The sequence below is a fragment of the Malaya genurostris genome, chromosome 2, assembly GCF_030247185.1.
Source record: "Malaya genurostris strain Urasoe2022 chromosome 2, Malgen_1.1, whole genome shotgun sequence".
Taxonomy (NCBI): domain Eukaryota; kingdom Metazoa; phylum Arthropoda; class Insecta; order Diptera; family Culicidae; genus Malaya; species Malaya genurostris.
This window is the reverse complement of record NC_080571.1, coordinates 310,148,425-310,165,485: the sequence shown is the minus strand read 5'-3', so window position 1 is coordinate 310,165,485 and position 17,061 is coordinate 310,148,425. Positions and strand designations below refer to the sequence as shown.

Genomic DNA, 17,061 nt, shown 5'->3' with positions numbered 1-17,061 from the left:
AACATATTCTGTTTTCAAGGTCAAATGTGACAGATACTGTCAAAAAACTGAAAATTTTGACATAAAACTTCGTATAATTCAAAAAGTAAACATCCGATCTCAAAACCATTCAATAGCGTTCTGGGTGACTGGGAGACCTTTCATTTGCGACTAGTTTGATCAAAATCGGTTCAGCCATCTCTGAGATCTCGACCTCTTAGTTGACAACACACATACAGACACACACACATACACACACACACACACAGACATTTGCTCAGTTCGTCGAGCTGAATCGATTGGTATATGACATTCGGCCCTCCGGGCCTCGGAAAATTTTTCGAAAGTTTGAGCGAATTATATACCTATTTTTTATATATATAATAAAAAAAGGTAAAAAAATGATGCAATAGTTTTTGAAAGGTGGTCCGAGGTAGCTCCCTTACTCCGATTCGAGCGAAAACATTATCTGAATTGTTGACCATTCAGACTGACTTCGGCTATACTGGTTTCGGTGTTAGGTTCCAGAAGTAGTTGTATAAAATACCAAAACGAAACTCTCATCGATTTCTCAAATATGATATCAGGTTTGGGAACAAATAAAAGTTCGAGGGAGCCAAATCAGGTGAACCAGGTAGATGGGCAAGTAATTGGAACCCGAAACCGTTGAATTTAACCATGGTAGCGATGCTTATATGCTTCAGGTAAGGCCATTTCACAGCAATTTTGTTCTTCAATCGCTCCATGAATGTACGTTAATACTTGCATTTCTGTTTTGAAGTAGTCCTCCAAAAGTATTCGATGGCATTCTCTTAAGTTTGCCCTGTTTTCAACCTTCATTTTATGTATGTCAGTATTAGTGGAGATTTGAACGTCACGAAACTCTTAAAACCACTATTTCACGGTGTAATCAGCAGGATCAATGAAAAGTCTTGGCATTACATTCCTTCTGTGGAATTTGACCTTTCTATTTCAACAGTATCATTGCAAGCCTAGTAGTACTACGATCCTATTGACACTAAGGAACCTTCCAGGTCGGGGCTCGAACATACGACAATTGGCGCCTTATGCATTTAACCGCCAAACCCGAGTCAGCAGGATGAACCGCCCCATCTTTTTTTTTTGTTCCGGTTTCTTATTTCTTGAGGGACCCGAAAATTTGGGAACGTACCTGGTTGTAACAGTAAATCGCAGTCATACGTCGAATCAAGCCATTTTCCTTTAACTGGAGTGGAACCCAAATGTCAATCTTTGTTACAAATCCAAATAGCAACAGACACATGGACTAGTGTTTCGGTGTTCTTTTCATTACCTTCATCAGTGTATAACGTACTCAAAGACAAGACAAATCGAAGCTGAAAATTGAAAATTAGTTTCGACACCCACGTTAAACATCCGAATTTGGCAAAATAGTTGAATTTCGGTTAACTCTACCGTGAGTAGTTCAGATTACCTTTCCGAACCTACTCAACCATGCTAACCGTATAGAGCAGCCGATGTAAAAAAGAAATTACCAACGGTACTAAAAACATGGGAACTTCTGCAGTTCACTAAATTGGAACAATTTTGTAACACTTACAATATATTTTCGTTTAAATCATAATAACGCCCATTTGAAATGTAACACATCGTTTTGACAGAACCAGAGAACCAAAATTTTTGTAACGCTTGACAACAATCGGAGCTGTAAAGTTGTTATCCGTTTGGAGAAAAGTAGTGACTGCACGTAGAGCAACAAATTCTTAAACTGAAGTAGACAGTAACGGTAGAGAAGAATATCACACGCTGGACCGATTGTGTTACTCTTGAAGGACACTATGTATGCTGAATAAAGTTGAGTGTTGTCAAAAAAATGTGTTTTTCTTAGTTAGTCCGGGGACGAGCTAAACTTTGGATAGATACATGGATTGAACAGTAGATGTAGAATTGAAATACTCAATCAAATCATTTGTGCTTAAATCTATGTTTTCATTCCATAGATTTTAATTTTATACATTTCGATAGTGGTGGCGATGTAAGGTTTATCATATTCCATTGTAAGTACGAGCTTTCATTCGAGATCAGCACCTTCGTTTCTCCCACAATCGTTAGAAAGGATTGCAGACTGTTGGGTGGATTATTATTCACTTTCACCAGGTAATTAATATCCTGCATGCCACCGTAGCAGCATCACGAAAATATAGTTCATTTATTAAAATAATTTATTTTGTTACTTTAGAATAAAAGTTATGTGCAGTTTTTTTTTTCACACGATGTGCCTCGATCTATCTCTATAATGTTTCATTACCAATAACATCGTATATATAAATGCATTATCTAAACCCTAATTAGAATTTTAGACGTCTTCAAGCCATACTGAATACCCATGAAGCCCGACCAAGCCATCGAGTCATGTTTTTTTTCAAATCCCTTCACATACTTCCCATTTAAATTACAACGCCAGCATCTGTAATACCACCATGCGCCGTGACCCGAAACAGCACAATTATTTTGCGCTTTAGCATTGTCCTGATCATAAGTCGAAAAATATTTATACGAATGCCACGTAAATGAATCTCCAGCGGTGCCACTGTAAATTCCAACACTCTTGAGTAAATATTTTTGTTGCTCGCTTCCAATCTCAAACGATGAATATTTTGCTACGGCCATCCTGTCATCCCAATCAGTCATCACGAAATTAATCTCACGCGGATTGTTCTTTGTCAGCTACATCATTATTAGAAAGAAATGTTTTAATGTATTCGGCAATAATCGTGAATTTTTTTTTTGACCTGATGAATTTTGTCATTGCCAAACCAGAATTCTCCTTCTAGATTGCCAAAGCCTTGTTTGTATTGGGCCCACGGCTGATAAAAGTCCACCGTTCCCACCACTCTGCGCTGAATGACAACCCAGCCTCCGGCTTCGAAGTCAGCATCACAATACACGGTCATATGGTCTGTTCCATTGAAGTTGAGAATGTAAGTTCCGGATATTTGTGCTTCTTGGCAGGATTTTATCACACGATCTAAAATCGTATTGAGCAAGGATATAAAGAGGTTTTTGTTTTCGTGAAACTCAAATGGTAGTCCTACTTGTCGAAGATTTTTCTTGATCGACAATTGCGTTGCTTCCGCTAATGATCGAACTTCCATTAGAGAACTTTATTTCGGCAATCATAGGATTTTTGAAGTATTCTGCCAAAACATCAGCCATGTTGGTACTGGTATTAGAGCTGCGAAGATAGCAGGATGTCAATATTTAGCAACGGATAAATGAAATCATTTTATAATACCTTGAAGTGTTGATGGTCGTTTCGTTGTTTCCTACGATTCGATCTAAAGCGGCCCTGAAGTTACCTACTGACCAAGACGCGTTATTTATTACATCTTTTAACGTTGCGATTCTGAAGAAGTTAAAAAATACGTCAGTTTTTTTTCATCGAAATTTCATTGAGCACAAACAGTAACGAAGTTTATGACTGAGCATAGCAGAAACGTACACTTTTTCTACACTTACTCCTTCTCAAACAGACTAATCTCCCTTTGAATGTTATCGGGATTCGTTTGGTCCGGATGTTGGCTGGATTGTGCGGAAGCCTTGAAATCCGTAATAAATATGCAAGATACCAGTAACAAAACTAGATCTTCGCAATTCGCCATTCTGGATAAAATTCTCACTTTAGGTGGCACTGTCTTCGCTTTCGTTCCTATCACTGGAGTTGAACTGAAATTGAACTGAAATCCTATCCGAATATCAGAGGAATGCTTTTATAGTTGGTGATTAGTGCCGTAAAGGGCCGGGTCTATAATTAAATTCTTACGAGCGTTGAAAATGTTGTTTTCCAGGTAAATTGTGATAATTAGTGCTAGTGGATTTTTGCTTTCGACTCAATGGGCAGTAGTTCACAGTCGGGTTTAGACAGTGTTTTGAATCAGCATTGGAATTGCACCTGAAAACCGAAGCCGCTACGCAGTTCAAATACCCGTGTGACATCGTCCGGCAAGAAAACTTTCGCGTAGTGAAAGTATTCGCGTCGTTGAAGGATTGGTGCTGCTACCTATCTAAGTTTAATCCGTGTGTGAAGAGAAGGTAAACAAAATATGGTATGTTTTCGCTAAATCCATTGGTTCTCGTTTTCGTAAGTGATATGGTGTGCATCGAAAAAAAATGAACACCTGTAACGGTTCTTATCTAGGCCTGTTTTAGTTAAATATCTTAGGAGGTTTTGTACCCGTAAAATTTCTTCTACGGTGGTAGTAATCCGCATAGGTGAGAGTAAACATGATTTTATTGTGATAAATTAAATAATTTGTGTTGTGTTTATGTGACAAAACACGTTAATCGTGGCTTATATGAAAATATTTTTCACTCAATATCGTAGATCATGGGTTTGAAAAGCTGTACGGATGGGTACATAAAAACGATCCCTGGACATTTTTCTTATGCTGATGAGAACATTAAAGAAAATAATTCGACGGGCTGTATGGTACGTTATGTTCCAGATTGCAAACAAGAGTATCGATAAAGAATAACTTTTTCAAATTATTTATTTGTCTTCGATTAGAGTAAAAACTATCGCACAGACTTATTATTATCTATCTAGTCTAAAAACATTAACTTAACAATATTTTCGATTTAAATGTGTCTTTGTTCATAGTAAAATCAAACAGATGATAAACTCTATTGAATTGATTACAGCAAACATCCATTGGATTATTTTGTCCATACTGTGTGCGATGAGCTGATCGTCGTATGAAGTCCATTCTTCGCAAAGATCTTCCCGGAACATTGATATGAATCCTTGCCAGAAGTGTGGGGCAGTCGATGTTATTATTAAGCAAATCAAAAACGAAAAGTCGTTGATGAAATATCCGCCGGTTTTGCAGCGTGGGTAAGTTGATGAGAACACAGCGATCTTCGTAACGTGGTAGCTGAAGCCGATTAAGCCAAGGAAGTCTTCGAAGCGCGAATCGGACAAAACATTTCTGCTCTCGTTCGATCCGGTCGATGTGAACGTTGTGGTATGGAGCCCAGATTACAACTCCGTATTCTAGAATACTGCGCACTAGAGCAATGTAAACAGCCTTGAGACAATAAACGTCGTTAAAGTCTTTAGTGTTGCGTTTGATAAGTCCCAGGACGGCAAAAGCTTTAGCAATAACCATCGAAAGCTGTTCGGTGAAGCGTAACTTACGGTCGAGAACTACGCCTAAATCTTTTACCGAAAAAACTCTTTTGACTGGATTCGCCATCATTGAGTATTCAAATAAAATTGGAGACTGAACTCGTGAAAATGTTATGGTATTACATTTATTAACATTAACACTCATGCCGTTTCTATTACACCAATCTATGACACATTCAATGTCCATTTGTAGCGCACAACAATCTACAAGGCTTGTGATGATTCGGTAAATTTTTAAATCATCGGCATACATTACTTTAAACGACGACAGTTCATTGCAAAGATCATTCACAAACAGCACAAACAGAAGTGGTCCGAGATGACTCCCTTGTGGAACACCTGATGTAATATCGAAAGGATCAGAATGTACAGTTCCGACTCGAACTGAAGCACTACGATCTGTAAGATACGAAAGAATCCAGTTTGTTATCCAGTCAGGGAATCCATTTCGTCTCAATTTTTCAACAGCGAGTACATGAGGAACACAATCGAAAGCTTTAGAAAAATCGAAATACACCGCATCAACTTGTTGTCGTTTTTCAAGCTTGTCAATCAGAGTAGAAACGTAGCTCATTAGATTCGTAGTAGTTGATCGTTTTTTGACAAAGCCGTGCTGATCGGTTGTGAGGATGTGCTTTACTGACGGGTAAATAATATCCAACAGCATACGCTCGAAAACTTTTGGAAGGCAACTAAGGATAGAAATGCCTCTGTAGTTCGTGACGTCATGTATGTTTCCGGATTTGTGAACTGGTACTATTACAGCTTCTTTCCATTTCGCAGGAAAATAGCCTTCAGCGAGAGAACGATTAAAAATAAGAGATGCCGGCAAGGCCAAAGCAGATGAGCATTGCTTTACAAAAGATGGCGGAAGGCCGTCCGAGCCCGGTCCGTTTGATCCATCAACTAATCGTAGATTATTATGCACCTCGTCTTGGGTGAAAACAGCAGCGGGTAGATTCACATTATACAACGGTAGACTATTCAAGTAAGATTCTGACAAAGGTGGTGAGTTGTTACTTAACACGCTTTGAAAGAAAGACGAGAATAGATTGGCTGAGTCAATAGATGTTGTTGAAGATTGGTTTCGATAGTAGATGCTTTCTGGAAATCCTCGGGAAGACTTTTTACTTCGCAGATAAGACCAGAACTGTTTCGGGTCCTCCTTAAAACTGTTCTCCAGTCGAGAAACGTAGAGTCGAAAACACGATACGTTCAATGATTCAAACTGATGCTCTAATTCACGCACCAACAGTTTATCTCCTTCACTTTTTGTCCGAAAAAATCTTCTACGAGCCTTTCTTAACCGATTTCGAAGGTTGCGCAGCTCATCATTCCACCAAGGCCGCTTGTTGTTCGAGTTGCACACGCGTCTCCTACGCGGCACGAGATTTTGAAAAATAAAATCTAATTCACGATAAAACAAGTCTACTGCATCATCCAAAGCGCCCTGTCTGAGTATATCCATCCAATTTACACGAGAGATTTCCGCATTCAGTAGTTGATAATCGCACTGATTGAAGTCATAATAAAAGTCTGCATTGTCATTCGTCAATAAAGTGTATGAAGCTTGAATTGTGAGAACAAAAGGGTAGTGGTGCTGATCCAGTTTCATCAAAGGTAAGGGCGGTTCAAAAATTTCACAGTCAGTGGAGCAACTAACAAATGCCAAATCTAAAAGTTTTCCGTTTAAATTCGTCAAATTGTTAATTTGTTGCAATCCTGTAGCGATCATGGATTCAACTAATAACAATTCTTGTTCTGAAGATGCGTTATTAGGAAGAAAACTTCCAACTTCCTCGTCAAAACTCCAACGCAACATTGGTAAATTATAATCACCTACTACTACAATTCTATCACGGTCAGTCAGTTTATTAGAGAGCTCATTCACACAGGCTGCATGTTGCTCATATAAAGAGGGTTCGGAGTTCGGTGGTAAATAAACAGCACAAATAACAAACGAAATCCCTCCGCACGTAATACGAACCGCTATCTGCTCAAGACAATTCGCTCCTTGGACAGTCATGATACTGCTCTGATTGCCTTTCTTAATTGCAATCAGAACACCGCCACCTCGAAGATACCGGCTTGTAAAATTGTTGCGATCACATCGGTAAATGATATACTGGTCAGTGAGTTCTGCATCAAGTATATTCTCGTTTAGCCAGGTTTCTGTAAGAACAATGACATCGTAGTCGGAGGCAGAAAGAGACGAAAAAAGTTCATTTGTTTTGGTGCGCAGACCACGTACGTTTTGATAATATATTGATACAGATCCATTCGAAGGGTTACTTGAGTTGTTTAAAACAGTGCTATCATGTATCAATGGAGAATATGAAGTTAAGTTAGCGCATCTAAGCGGACTGGATCGCGAGTCTGCCGTTGAATCACTATTACTTAGCGGGTTGAAAGTGAAAAGTTGATCGTGCTTTAAACTCGAATTCCCGGAAAGTAATTCCCTTCTGCCAGGTTGATGTTAGTAACGAAAGAGATTTAAACTGCATACCAACTCCGACTTTGAATGACACAAAGGAAAGTTCGTCAAGATTTTTGCCTTTGGGAACTAACTTGTGCACTTCGATAGTCTCATTAGTGTCCAGGTTTCGTTGTACTAATTTGCGTATATCCTCCTCAGTGGCTTTAGGATCGAAACCGGACAAGTACAGCCAAAACAAGTCATCATTAGGCTTGCGTACTGCCAAAGGTATCGTTAAATTTGGATCAGCATCTTTAGTGCCTACTGATGTATCCGAAGCTGACTGATCGAAATCAATGTCTGTCCGGGGGCGTTTCCGGGGATTATCACTAGACATACCTTTTTGTCCGGTTTGCTGAAGGATGGTTGGAATTTGCTGCAGAATTTGATTTATTTTCAAACTGTTTTGTTCCATCTCGTCCTTTAACTCCAAAAGTGCTTTGTTGTGTTCTACACTCATGGCGGCTATGGCATTGTTTGTTGACGAAACTGTATGACGGAAAGTAGCATTTGCCATCATCTTAGTGCAAGCGTTGCACATCCAGAAAAGATTGGAGCATTTGACGATTGAATCACGAATCGCATTTGATTGTTTCACACACTTAAGATGGAAAGACGATCTACAAAATCCACTGCACACAATTTCTTCTGCTTTTGATACTTCGCAGGCGCAAGCACAACAAGCTGAAGCGGAATCCATTGTTAGGTTAAGGATGGATATTCAGTTCTAAAATCTCTCTGAAATTGCTGGTTCGATGGCTTGAAACAAGTGTACTCCAGATGAAATTGATGATACGTAGATCGGCGGTTTTGATGAAAACGTAAGTTGTGATGGAGTGGATATAAACATGCAAAAAACACTGATTAAAAAGAGAGCTCGATATTCAAACAACCAGACTGTTTACCTCAACTGTCAAAAAGTCATAATTTTTTGTTATAATTTCTAGATTTAAATTTTAAAACTGACATAAATTATGCATCTAGAACTAGAACACTCCTGAATATGCCCTTAGAATAATAAGTTTTGCAAATTTTACCTTAACTTTTAAGTTTTAATTCAACGTAATTAGGTTAAGTTTTAACTCTACTAGTTTTAGTTTCAAATCCAATGAATATAGATATTTAAGTTTCAACTATATGTCAATCAAATTTTTTAATAAGTTTGTCCATCTAGAAAGCGTACATTTTTACTTATCATTCATTCCCTAGAATGTCAAATGAAAACCGGTGGGTTCAACAACTCAAACACAAATTTGGAAAAACGAAAATCGATTTCTCTGCACCTTCAATATAATATATTGTCCACCAAGTAAGTATTAGAAATGGTTTTAAATCAAATTCAGACAGGTATAACTCGTTGTCTGTTTACAGATACGAACGACTAGCTGATTAGATTTACCCGGCATTACTCGGAAATGTTTCGTGAAGGCAAGGCCGAGAAAAATTGTAGAAATTGCCCTCCCCATTGATACTCTGATTGTAATGAAACACAGCTTTAACGAAAACCCGATTGAACAATACTCCGCTCATGTTCAGATTGCGAATGATCAGTGTCACATCTCAGATATCATCTTTCTCTCTATAAATACCTTCTTAGTACCCTCCGAGTTTCATATGTATATGTGAAATAAGATTGCGTTACATTCAAATTAACAACGGCAATACTATCTACCACGACCTTGAAACCTTGCCACTCTCTTGTTTTACAAAAAATGGGAGATGAAAATTTATTTTCAAAAACCCCTGCTTCTAGTCCAAATTTCGATTCCTTCAAATTATATAAATTTTGTCATTTACCCCCTCGTCCCATGTTAAAAACACTTGCTACACACTCTTCCTCCTGGAAATGTCCTAATGATCATCTCTGAAGAGCAATAAGTATATGTGCCAAAGGGTGTAACCGGAACAGAAAAAAATGATATACGCTGTTTACATCACAAATAAATCATTTATGAGTACATTACGCTGTATTTTTTACAGATTATTAAAAAATGTGGACGGGTATAATATCAGACTTTCAAAAAATAAATCATTCGGAAAACCATGCGTCTCCATCAAATTGTCATCATCCGATGGAGACGCATGGTATTTAGTTCTATAATCATATATCACATGTCCTTAGAACTAAATACCATGCGTTTCCATCTACAATTTGTGTTTAGGACTTAAGAAAGAATTTTAATAAGAACCAGTGATAGAAACATAAAACAGAACTGATAAATTGGCAAATATTTAGGTTTTAATATACAGTTTAACAGCTGCTTGGAGATTCACCTATCATACGTACTGCTGAAATTGGACAGCTACGATAAGCAGGGCATGTCATCAGGATAACAAAAATCAGGAAATAGAAAAAACTGAAAATATTAAATTCAAAAGAACATGTTGTTTGTATAGAAAATCGACGATGCGAAATAATACGTTCTTCAGGACCTGATACAGGCGCTTCGACTTGATTTCTATCTGGTTTGTAGTATTTCTTAGGACTACTAATAGCTAACCTCGAATCCTCCAGACTATCCCACAAGATGTTTGAGTTAGAAACAAATTACAACCGTCCGCTGGTACACATGTTCATTAATGCATTCTGCATCATTGCTTGGTAAATCGAGTCAGGCCTGCGGACGAGTGTAAATAACATAAGGAATAAAATTCTTTTATCATTATTAATTACGTCAATACTGTAGCCCTGAGCTCAAGTTGTAGATGGAAACGCATGGTATTTAGTTCTAAGGGAATGTGATATATGATTTTAGAACCAAATACCATGCGTCTCCATCGAGTGATGACAATTTGATTTGATACCCGTCCACATTTTTTAAAAGTCTGAAAAAATTACTGCGTATTGTACTCATAAGTAATTTATTTTTTATGTAAAATCTAGAGTGGTACCAAAATTGTAAGTGCGATTAAAAAAAATCGAAAGTATTTTTTCTCATGAAATACATTTTGAAAAATTCTGAAAAAAATCAGAAAGGTTTCCCATAATTACTAAAATATTTCTGATTTTTGTAAATTTTTTTGCTAAAAAGGTTTTTGAAAAAATTAAATAAAATGAAAACCAGAAGAACCACCCTAACTCCACCAATATGGCAGTTAAAGGGGTAAAATTTTGGGAAAATCCTCTCCAATTAAACCCTTTCAAACAGCGTATATCATTTGAAAACTCGGCTACACCCTTTGATAGCAATCCCCTTTTTAGAGGCACGTACTATATCCACCCCACACGAATACCCTTATAATCACACAGAAAGAAATTATTAATTTTACAGGTGACACAATTCTTCAAACGATACAGTTCATAACTACTGAACTTCTCAAATGACACAATATTCCATTCGCACAGAAATTTACTAGCTCCGAGTGTGATTTGCACTCGGCTTGCAAGTGAGACTGTATGAATTTATATGCACGATTTACCAGCCAAGCAAATATGTGCTTCTGTGACTCAGTCGACTAACTGGTGTGCTTTGTGATCTTTTTGTTTTTCGGTTCAAGTCGCGTTGTTGATGTCGATCTTTTAATTTTTATTCCTTTCGTTTTAAAGCCATGTAATTTTCAAATCACACAATTTTACATGTTCTTGAATATAAATTTGTGTGAAATATGACGCTCCATTTATGTGCATCTGATAAGATGTAAAATCACAAGAATTTTTCGAACTGTGCATATCTAAGTTGCGCAAAGAGTATCTATGGTCTTCAAAAAGTACCGATTCTCGTCAAATTAAATAATTTTTATGACCCCTGTTAAGGACACTTGCTACGCTCCCTCCCCATAAAAATACCCTTACAATTATTTCTGAAGAGCAAAAAGCATCTGTGCCAAGTGTGATAGCAATCCGTTCAGTATTCAGTATTTTATAGCAATTCGTTCTGTAGTTGCGGTATTATGCCGTTACAAACATTACACTGTCCTTTTTAGAGGCACTTACTACAGCCTCTCCCCTTATAATATCCTTATAATTATATCTAAGTTGTGCAAAAAGTATCAATGGTCTTCAAAAAGTACCGACTCTCGACAAATTAGATCATTGTTTCAATGACCCCCTATGTTAAGGACACTTGCTACACTCCCTCCCTCCATAAAAATATTCTTAGAACCATCTCTAAAGAGCAAGAAATACATGTGCCAAATTTAATAGCAATCCGTTCAGTAGTTTCGGAGTTATGACGTTTTAAACATTACACCCCCCTTTTTAAAGGCACTTGCTACATCCACCCCCCGTATCTAAGGTATGAAAAATGTTTCTATGATCTTCAAAATGTATCGATTCGTGTCAAGTTATATGAATTTTTCCATGACCCCTTTTTTATTACACTTGCTAGGCTCCCTCCCCTATAAAAATACTCTTTAAACCCTCTCTGAACTGCAAGAAGTACTTGTGCCAAGTTTGGTTATCGCTTGTGAAATCAATATATTTTATCCGAAATTGTATAATAAAAGGTATTTGTACACTTTGCTTCAAAAATTAGATTATTTTTTCAGTGTTTATTCTCTCCCAGGTTATTCTGTATGTATTTGTATATTTTGTTCTACAGTATACCTGATATAAAATCAAATCTAAACAATAATAAATCGTAGTGACGAACTTGCGATTACCTCCCGCAAAGTGGTTCAAAGTTTGAGAATTTTCTTTCTAGTCAGTTTCAATAATTTGAAAACTGCGGGTAAAACTTTATTTATTGGTCAGGAGTCTCTTCGAATGTGGAATTGTTTTGGCCAGTAATATTAAGTGCTGTATCGCCTTATCATTGTGTACCGAAACAGACATTTCAAGCAGTTCTTGCAGCGATTTCCATTGTGCTATGCTCGGCACTTGGAGAGCAATGAAAATGCTGATGCTCGACACCAGAACCGTAAAATTTCATTTCATTTCATTCAATTGAAACCGACTATACACATCCCGACCAGTTGACTGTACTATACTCCCTACTCAATACATACGCCGCTCACTGACATACTGAATGGACAACACTCAATTCTTCATCTGTTGCACCTTCAATCGAAACTCAGTTTAACCGACATCAGTTTCTCCCATGAAATTACAAACATCTCTTTCAATGGACTGAGAGAGCGCCTATCAAATGAGCTCCTGGTGAATATATTGAATAAAAAATGAACGGTAAACACGGTCAATCACAGAATGTTCATAAATTTGCTGCTTGCTCTTCCAATCTTTATTTCCAACATTTCATTCTCAATGCATACCAGAAATTCGAGAATTAACTGTAACTGTAAACTCAAATGGAAACCGTCACCTTTTGTTCATTGTACCGTTCGGCATAATTTTCTGTCATCGAGCTTATGTTCATGTCTATTCATTCGAACTTGTTCACTGTCGGTGGCTGAGACAGATAAACAGGTGCGTTCATTCGCTCTTGAAACGGAGCAAGCGGATCTTCGAATGACTAGGTATGATTATTCAATTGACGATGAATCCAGTAGATATCATATGATTATGATCACAAAAGTCACTCGAATGATTTGAAATACACTGATAGTGATAGGCCAAAAATTTCATTTTCATCAAAATAATTTCATTCGAAAAATTTTACCGCACTGCTTGCCACCCTAGACATGTGCAAAATACACCAAGTCCGCCATTGTATACCTCATCTACTTCAACTATCAGGAGGTGTCAAACGGCAACCTCAGGCAACGTCCCTGAAAACATCCGATGTCTCCAACACAATGCATGTACATATCACTTTCTGACAACTCCTTATGATGATTCGAAAAATACAATATTTTCTCATTTAAAGTAAACACTTCGATGAAAACCCTGTTTTAATCCACCTAGTGGTGTAATGATGCCTTTCTCATTTTCATCTTCTCCCGTATATTAAAGCAGAAATTCTTTGAAATACTACAATTTAAGAAAATTTAGAAAATAGGTTTGAAGATTTCTAATACTACCTAATACTACTACATTGATAAAATACATTTGAATTTAAGTTAGTGAAAATCTATTAAATCATACCTATGTGAGAAAGTGAAGTGAGCTCCATTTCATCACAATTGATTTCTATTGTCGGTACTTCCGGAACCGAAAGCAGGATATCGGCATAGTGACATTCGGTTCATTCAACCATAAATTAATATTACCTACATCTTTTTACGACTCTCTATGACGAGTTGAATTTCGAAAAAATGAGAAAACTAACTAGCCAATCGAGGTAGCTTATAAAAAAAAATCTTGAAACTGACATTTTTACACTAAGCACATAACCTCCAGAAGCAGAGTTCAAATCGAATGAAATATGGGTAAATCTTATGGTACCTTAGGACCTTTCATTTTAATCTAAGTTTGGGAAGTTCAGTAAAGCCATCTCCGAGAAAAGTGAGTGACATTATTTTCACATATTTGGTGCAAATCACCCTGTAATTCCGGACACACACACACACACACACACACACACACACACACACACACTCAGACATTTGCTCAGTTCGTCGAGCTGAATCGAAAGGTGTATGACATTCGGCTTCAGTTGAAAGTGGTAAAATTTGCATGCCTTTTAAAGATGAAACAATAGGCACAAATCTATAACAACTAGGCACAAATCTCCAAATATCAAGGGGAACGTGCCATTTGAGCCAATTTGTTCTGATTCCTGATTCTGATAGGTGCTCCGGTCTGCTTTTTGCAGAACATATTGCTCAGACGTAGATAATGCGATGCAGATTATAGCCAGACCATGTCAGTTTGAAGCGAAATCAACCTTCAGTTCAGTAACGCCATCGCACGGCATCACATTCAACATATCATGTCAATTGTATGGGTGCACAGTGCAGCTATTTTGGCGCGCACGAATTTGAAATTTCTTTTCCCTAATTCTATATACGAAATTCGATGCGGACTCGCGTGAGGGCGCTATGCTCGCAAAAAAAGGATGATGCCAATGATTTGTTTGGGAAATGTGCGAGATGGATATCTTGTTGATATGATGTCTTTGTTGTAGCGTAGACAGCCATCTACAGTCGACGTACGCTTTATGACTTTGTACTTCTTTCTCTACTTGTACGTCTATATCTCTGTAGAAGTAATCATCAAAGAAGCAACAACAATAACATATAACAGAAAAAATAAATTAATACATCAAATCGTTATTAATACAGAACATATTTTATTCAAACATCAAAAGAAAAACTATTATGAATACTTCTGTTATATGTTATTGTTGTTGCTTCTTTGATGCTTACTTCTACACTCTCCTTAGAACTTTGTTTCTGTTTCATTATTTGCAATAGTTATTTCACAAATTGGGAGTGAAATGTTGCAAGAATGTGTGTTTAAATAATGGAAAAATGGGTCTAAACAGAGAATACTTGAACCCTCCGAATATATAAATACATTCTCCTGCAGGTTTCCTAGAATCATTATTCATTAATTAGACTTTATTTTCAAGCACTTTGTCAGATTGAAACCGAAAATATAAAATTAAACTTCGACACCTAATTTGAAAATCCAACTATGGCGAAATAATCGTGTCGAATATGTTCGAGTTGTTTGCGAAAAAAAAATTGGGTGGCTGGTTTTGCGTGGAATGCCCCATATCTATATTGCCAAACTAGTCAAAATGACTGGAAGAGAGAGAGAGTCAAAAAACTGTCTTCTTGTCTTACTTCAAAAATCCGCTATGTTTAAAGGGTTTATAAATATTGCTCACGCGTTCGCCCTATTGTAGAAAACGCTTCGATAATCTAGTATCCACACAAAATATCGTGGAACCTTGGGCTTAAGCGTGTCTAGAAATGCTTTGTTAACATGGCATTGCGAAATCTGCCTTGGAGGAATCCTGTAAACTTGCCACCATATCCGGACAAATGTCAATTGTTGAGAATCGATACACTACAGTGCCGAAGAAGAATTCAACAAGCGTTGATTATTGTGAAATTGATCAACGGGGAGATTGAAGCTCAAGTGCTGCGGTACAAAATGATTATTCGAGTGCCAAACAGATCATTGCATAATAATAGACTCTACTTCAGAACGGATTTCACGGGACTTTATTTGGAAGTATCGAATCTATAATAGCTTTCACTAGTATTGAAGTAAATCAATTTTAAATTCCCGTCGCTTCGTAGAAAAAATTAAACGAAGCACATTACAACGGGAGTTTGGTATGTGTCAACTAGTTTTACTAGACTTAAGACGTATTGTAATTATTATCTGTTTTGTGTTCTTTGTTTTAAAGATAGTGTTTTTTTCCACCTACCCCGAAATCAGCAAATCCGTTTGCCGAGATTTCGAACAGCTTTTACTGAAATTCAACGAGTACTTATCTAATGTCACATAATACATAAACGACTACATGATCGGAAAATGAAACTCAAATTGAGATAAAATAGCAATGTTTAATGTGATACCGCGCGATCTCCAAGCTGATAGGGTCTGGTAAAGTGCAAGTATTTGAACGTATTATAAGTGAGAAAACTTTCAAGAGATGTAGTTACGGGTCGAAACGTTCCAGGATAATGATATGCATGGAGCATCGAGTTAAATAAGTACCGTGAAGTATTGAGGTGACGTTAAATATAATATTTTGTTACGCAAATCTGTCAACGAAAGAAATGCCAGCGAGTCCATGAAATATATACTTGCAATCGATGTACGTATTTTCAATTATGCAAAATTTCATCACAGCAGCTATGAAGGAGTTGCAGTATAAGATGGACGATAATAATTTCCCACGCACCCCGTTGCATTATACCATAATGCACCATAGTGTGACGCGAGAAAAAGGCGATTCAATTTACTGCTGGTTTCGCAAGCTGGTAATTGGTTTCTGCGGTTTGAAATCATAAAATGGTTACAGTAATAGCTATGATGAAGCATTACTAATTAAAAATACCATGAACTTTTTTAAAATATTTTCAGCTAGAACCTTTTCCTATCCTTTCAAGTTGAGTCAGTTGGTTGGATTGGAGAACCTTGATTTGCTTCGTAGAATTTTGATGAAATTAAACAGAAAATGTTTTAATTAGACTCTTTAAAGAAACAGCAACTTAGTGGATAATTATCCTGTGGAACAGACTAAAATTTATGCACTAAAAATAATGGAAGTATTCTGGCAACGTTTCATGTGATTGCTCTGTCACCAGGATGCGAATCAACATGTGCCTCGCCAATTCTTTCAAGTGTGATGATAGATAATTTAAATAAATTTTAAAGAATAGACCATGTTTCGTATGTTCTCGATACGAACTCGACCAACGAGCTTTGTTAGATTTCACTCGAAGAAGTATTAGATTATTGAGAAGTTTTGAATTCATTATCGTTGTCATGAATCCTATCACAACTTCTCATGAAGTCATGAAAATTACTCGTAATTTTATGATCAGGATGATACGAATCACGAGCAATAGCTCTTCTCCTATGAAAATTTATTATCATCATCATAGTTACTTGCGGAACGTATTTCATTAGAAGCTC

General features: G+C 37.0%; 1 protein-coding gene across 1 annotated transcript; it reads right to left on the bottom strand.

The window, feature by feature from the left end:
* Positions 1-1,991: 1,991 nt before the first annotated feature.
* Positions 1,992-3,672, bottom strand: LOC131427497 (ficolin-2-like). The gene is made up of 5 exons (XM_058590730.1): positions 3,478-3,672; positions 3,254-3,364; positions 3,054-3,193; positions 2,751-2,986; positions 1,992-2,685 (listed from the first exon to the last, which is right to left on the bottom strand). Exons 1-5 carry the CDS (start codon positions 3,618-3,620, stop codon positions 2,296-2,298), a joined length of 1,020 nt encoding a protein of 339 aa, XP_058446713.1. The 5' UTR covers positions 3,621-3,672; the 3' UTR covers positions 1,992-2,295.
* Between the last annotated feature and the right edge of the window lie 13,389 nt (positions 3,673-17,061).

Coding starts and splice junctions, on each gene's coding strand:
- LOC131427497 (XM_058590730.1), bottom strand. CDS start 3,620: ATGGCGAATTGCGAAGATCTAGTTTTGTTACTGGTATCTTGCATATTT. Junction 3,365..3,477: donor ATTAGTCTGTTTGAGAAGGA/GTAAGTGTAGAA, acceptor TAACTTCTTCAG/AATCGCAACGTTAAAAGATG. Junction 2,686..2,750: donor GCAATGACAAAATTCATCAG/GTCAAAAAAAAA, acceptor ATAATGATGTAG/CTGACAAAGAACAATCCGCG.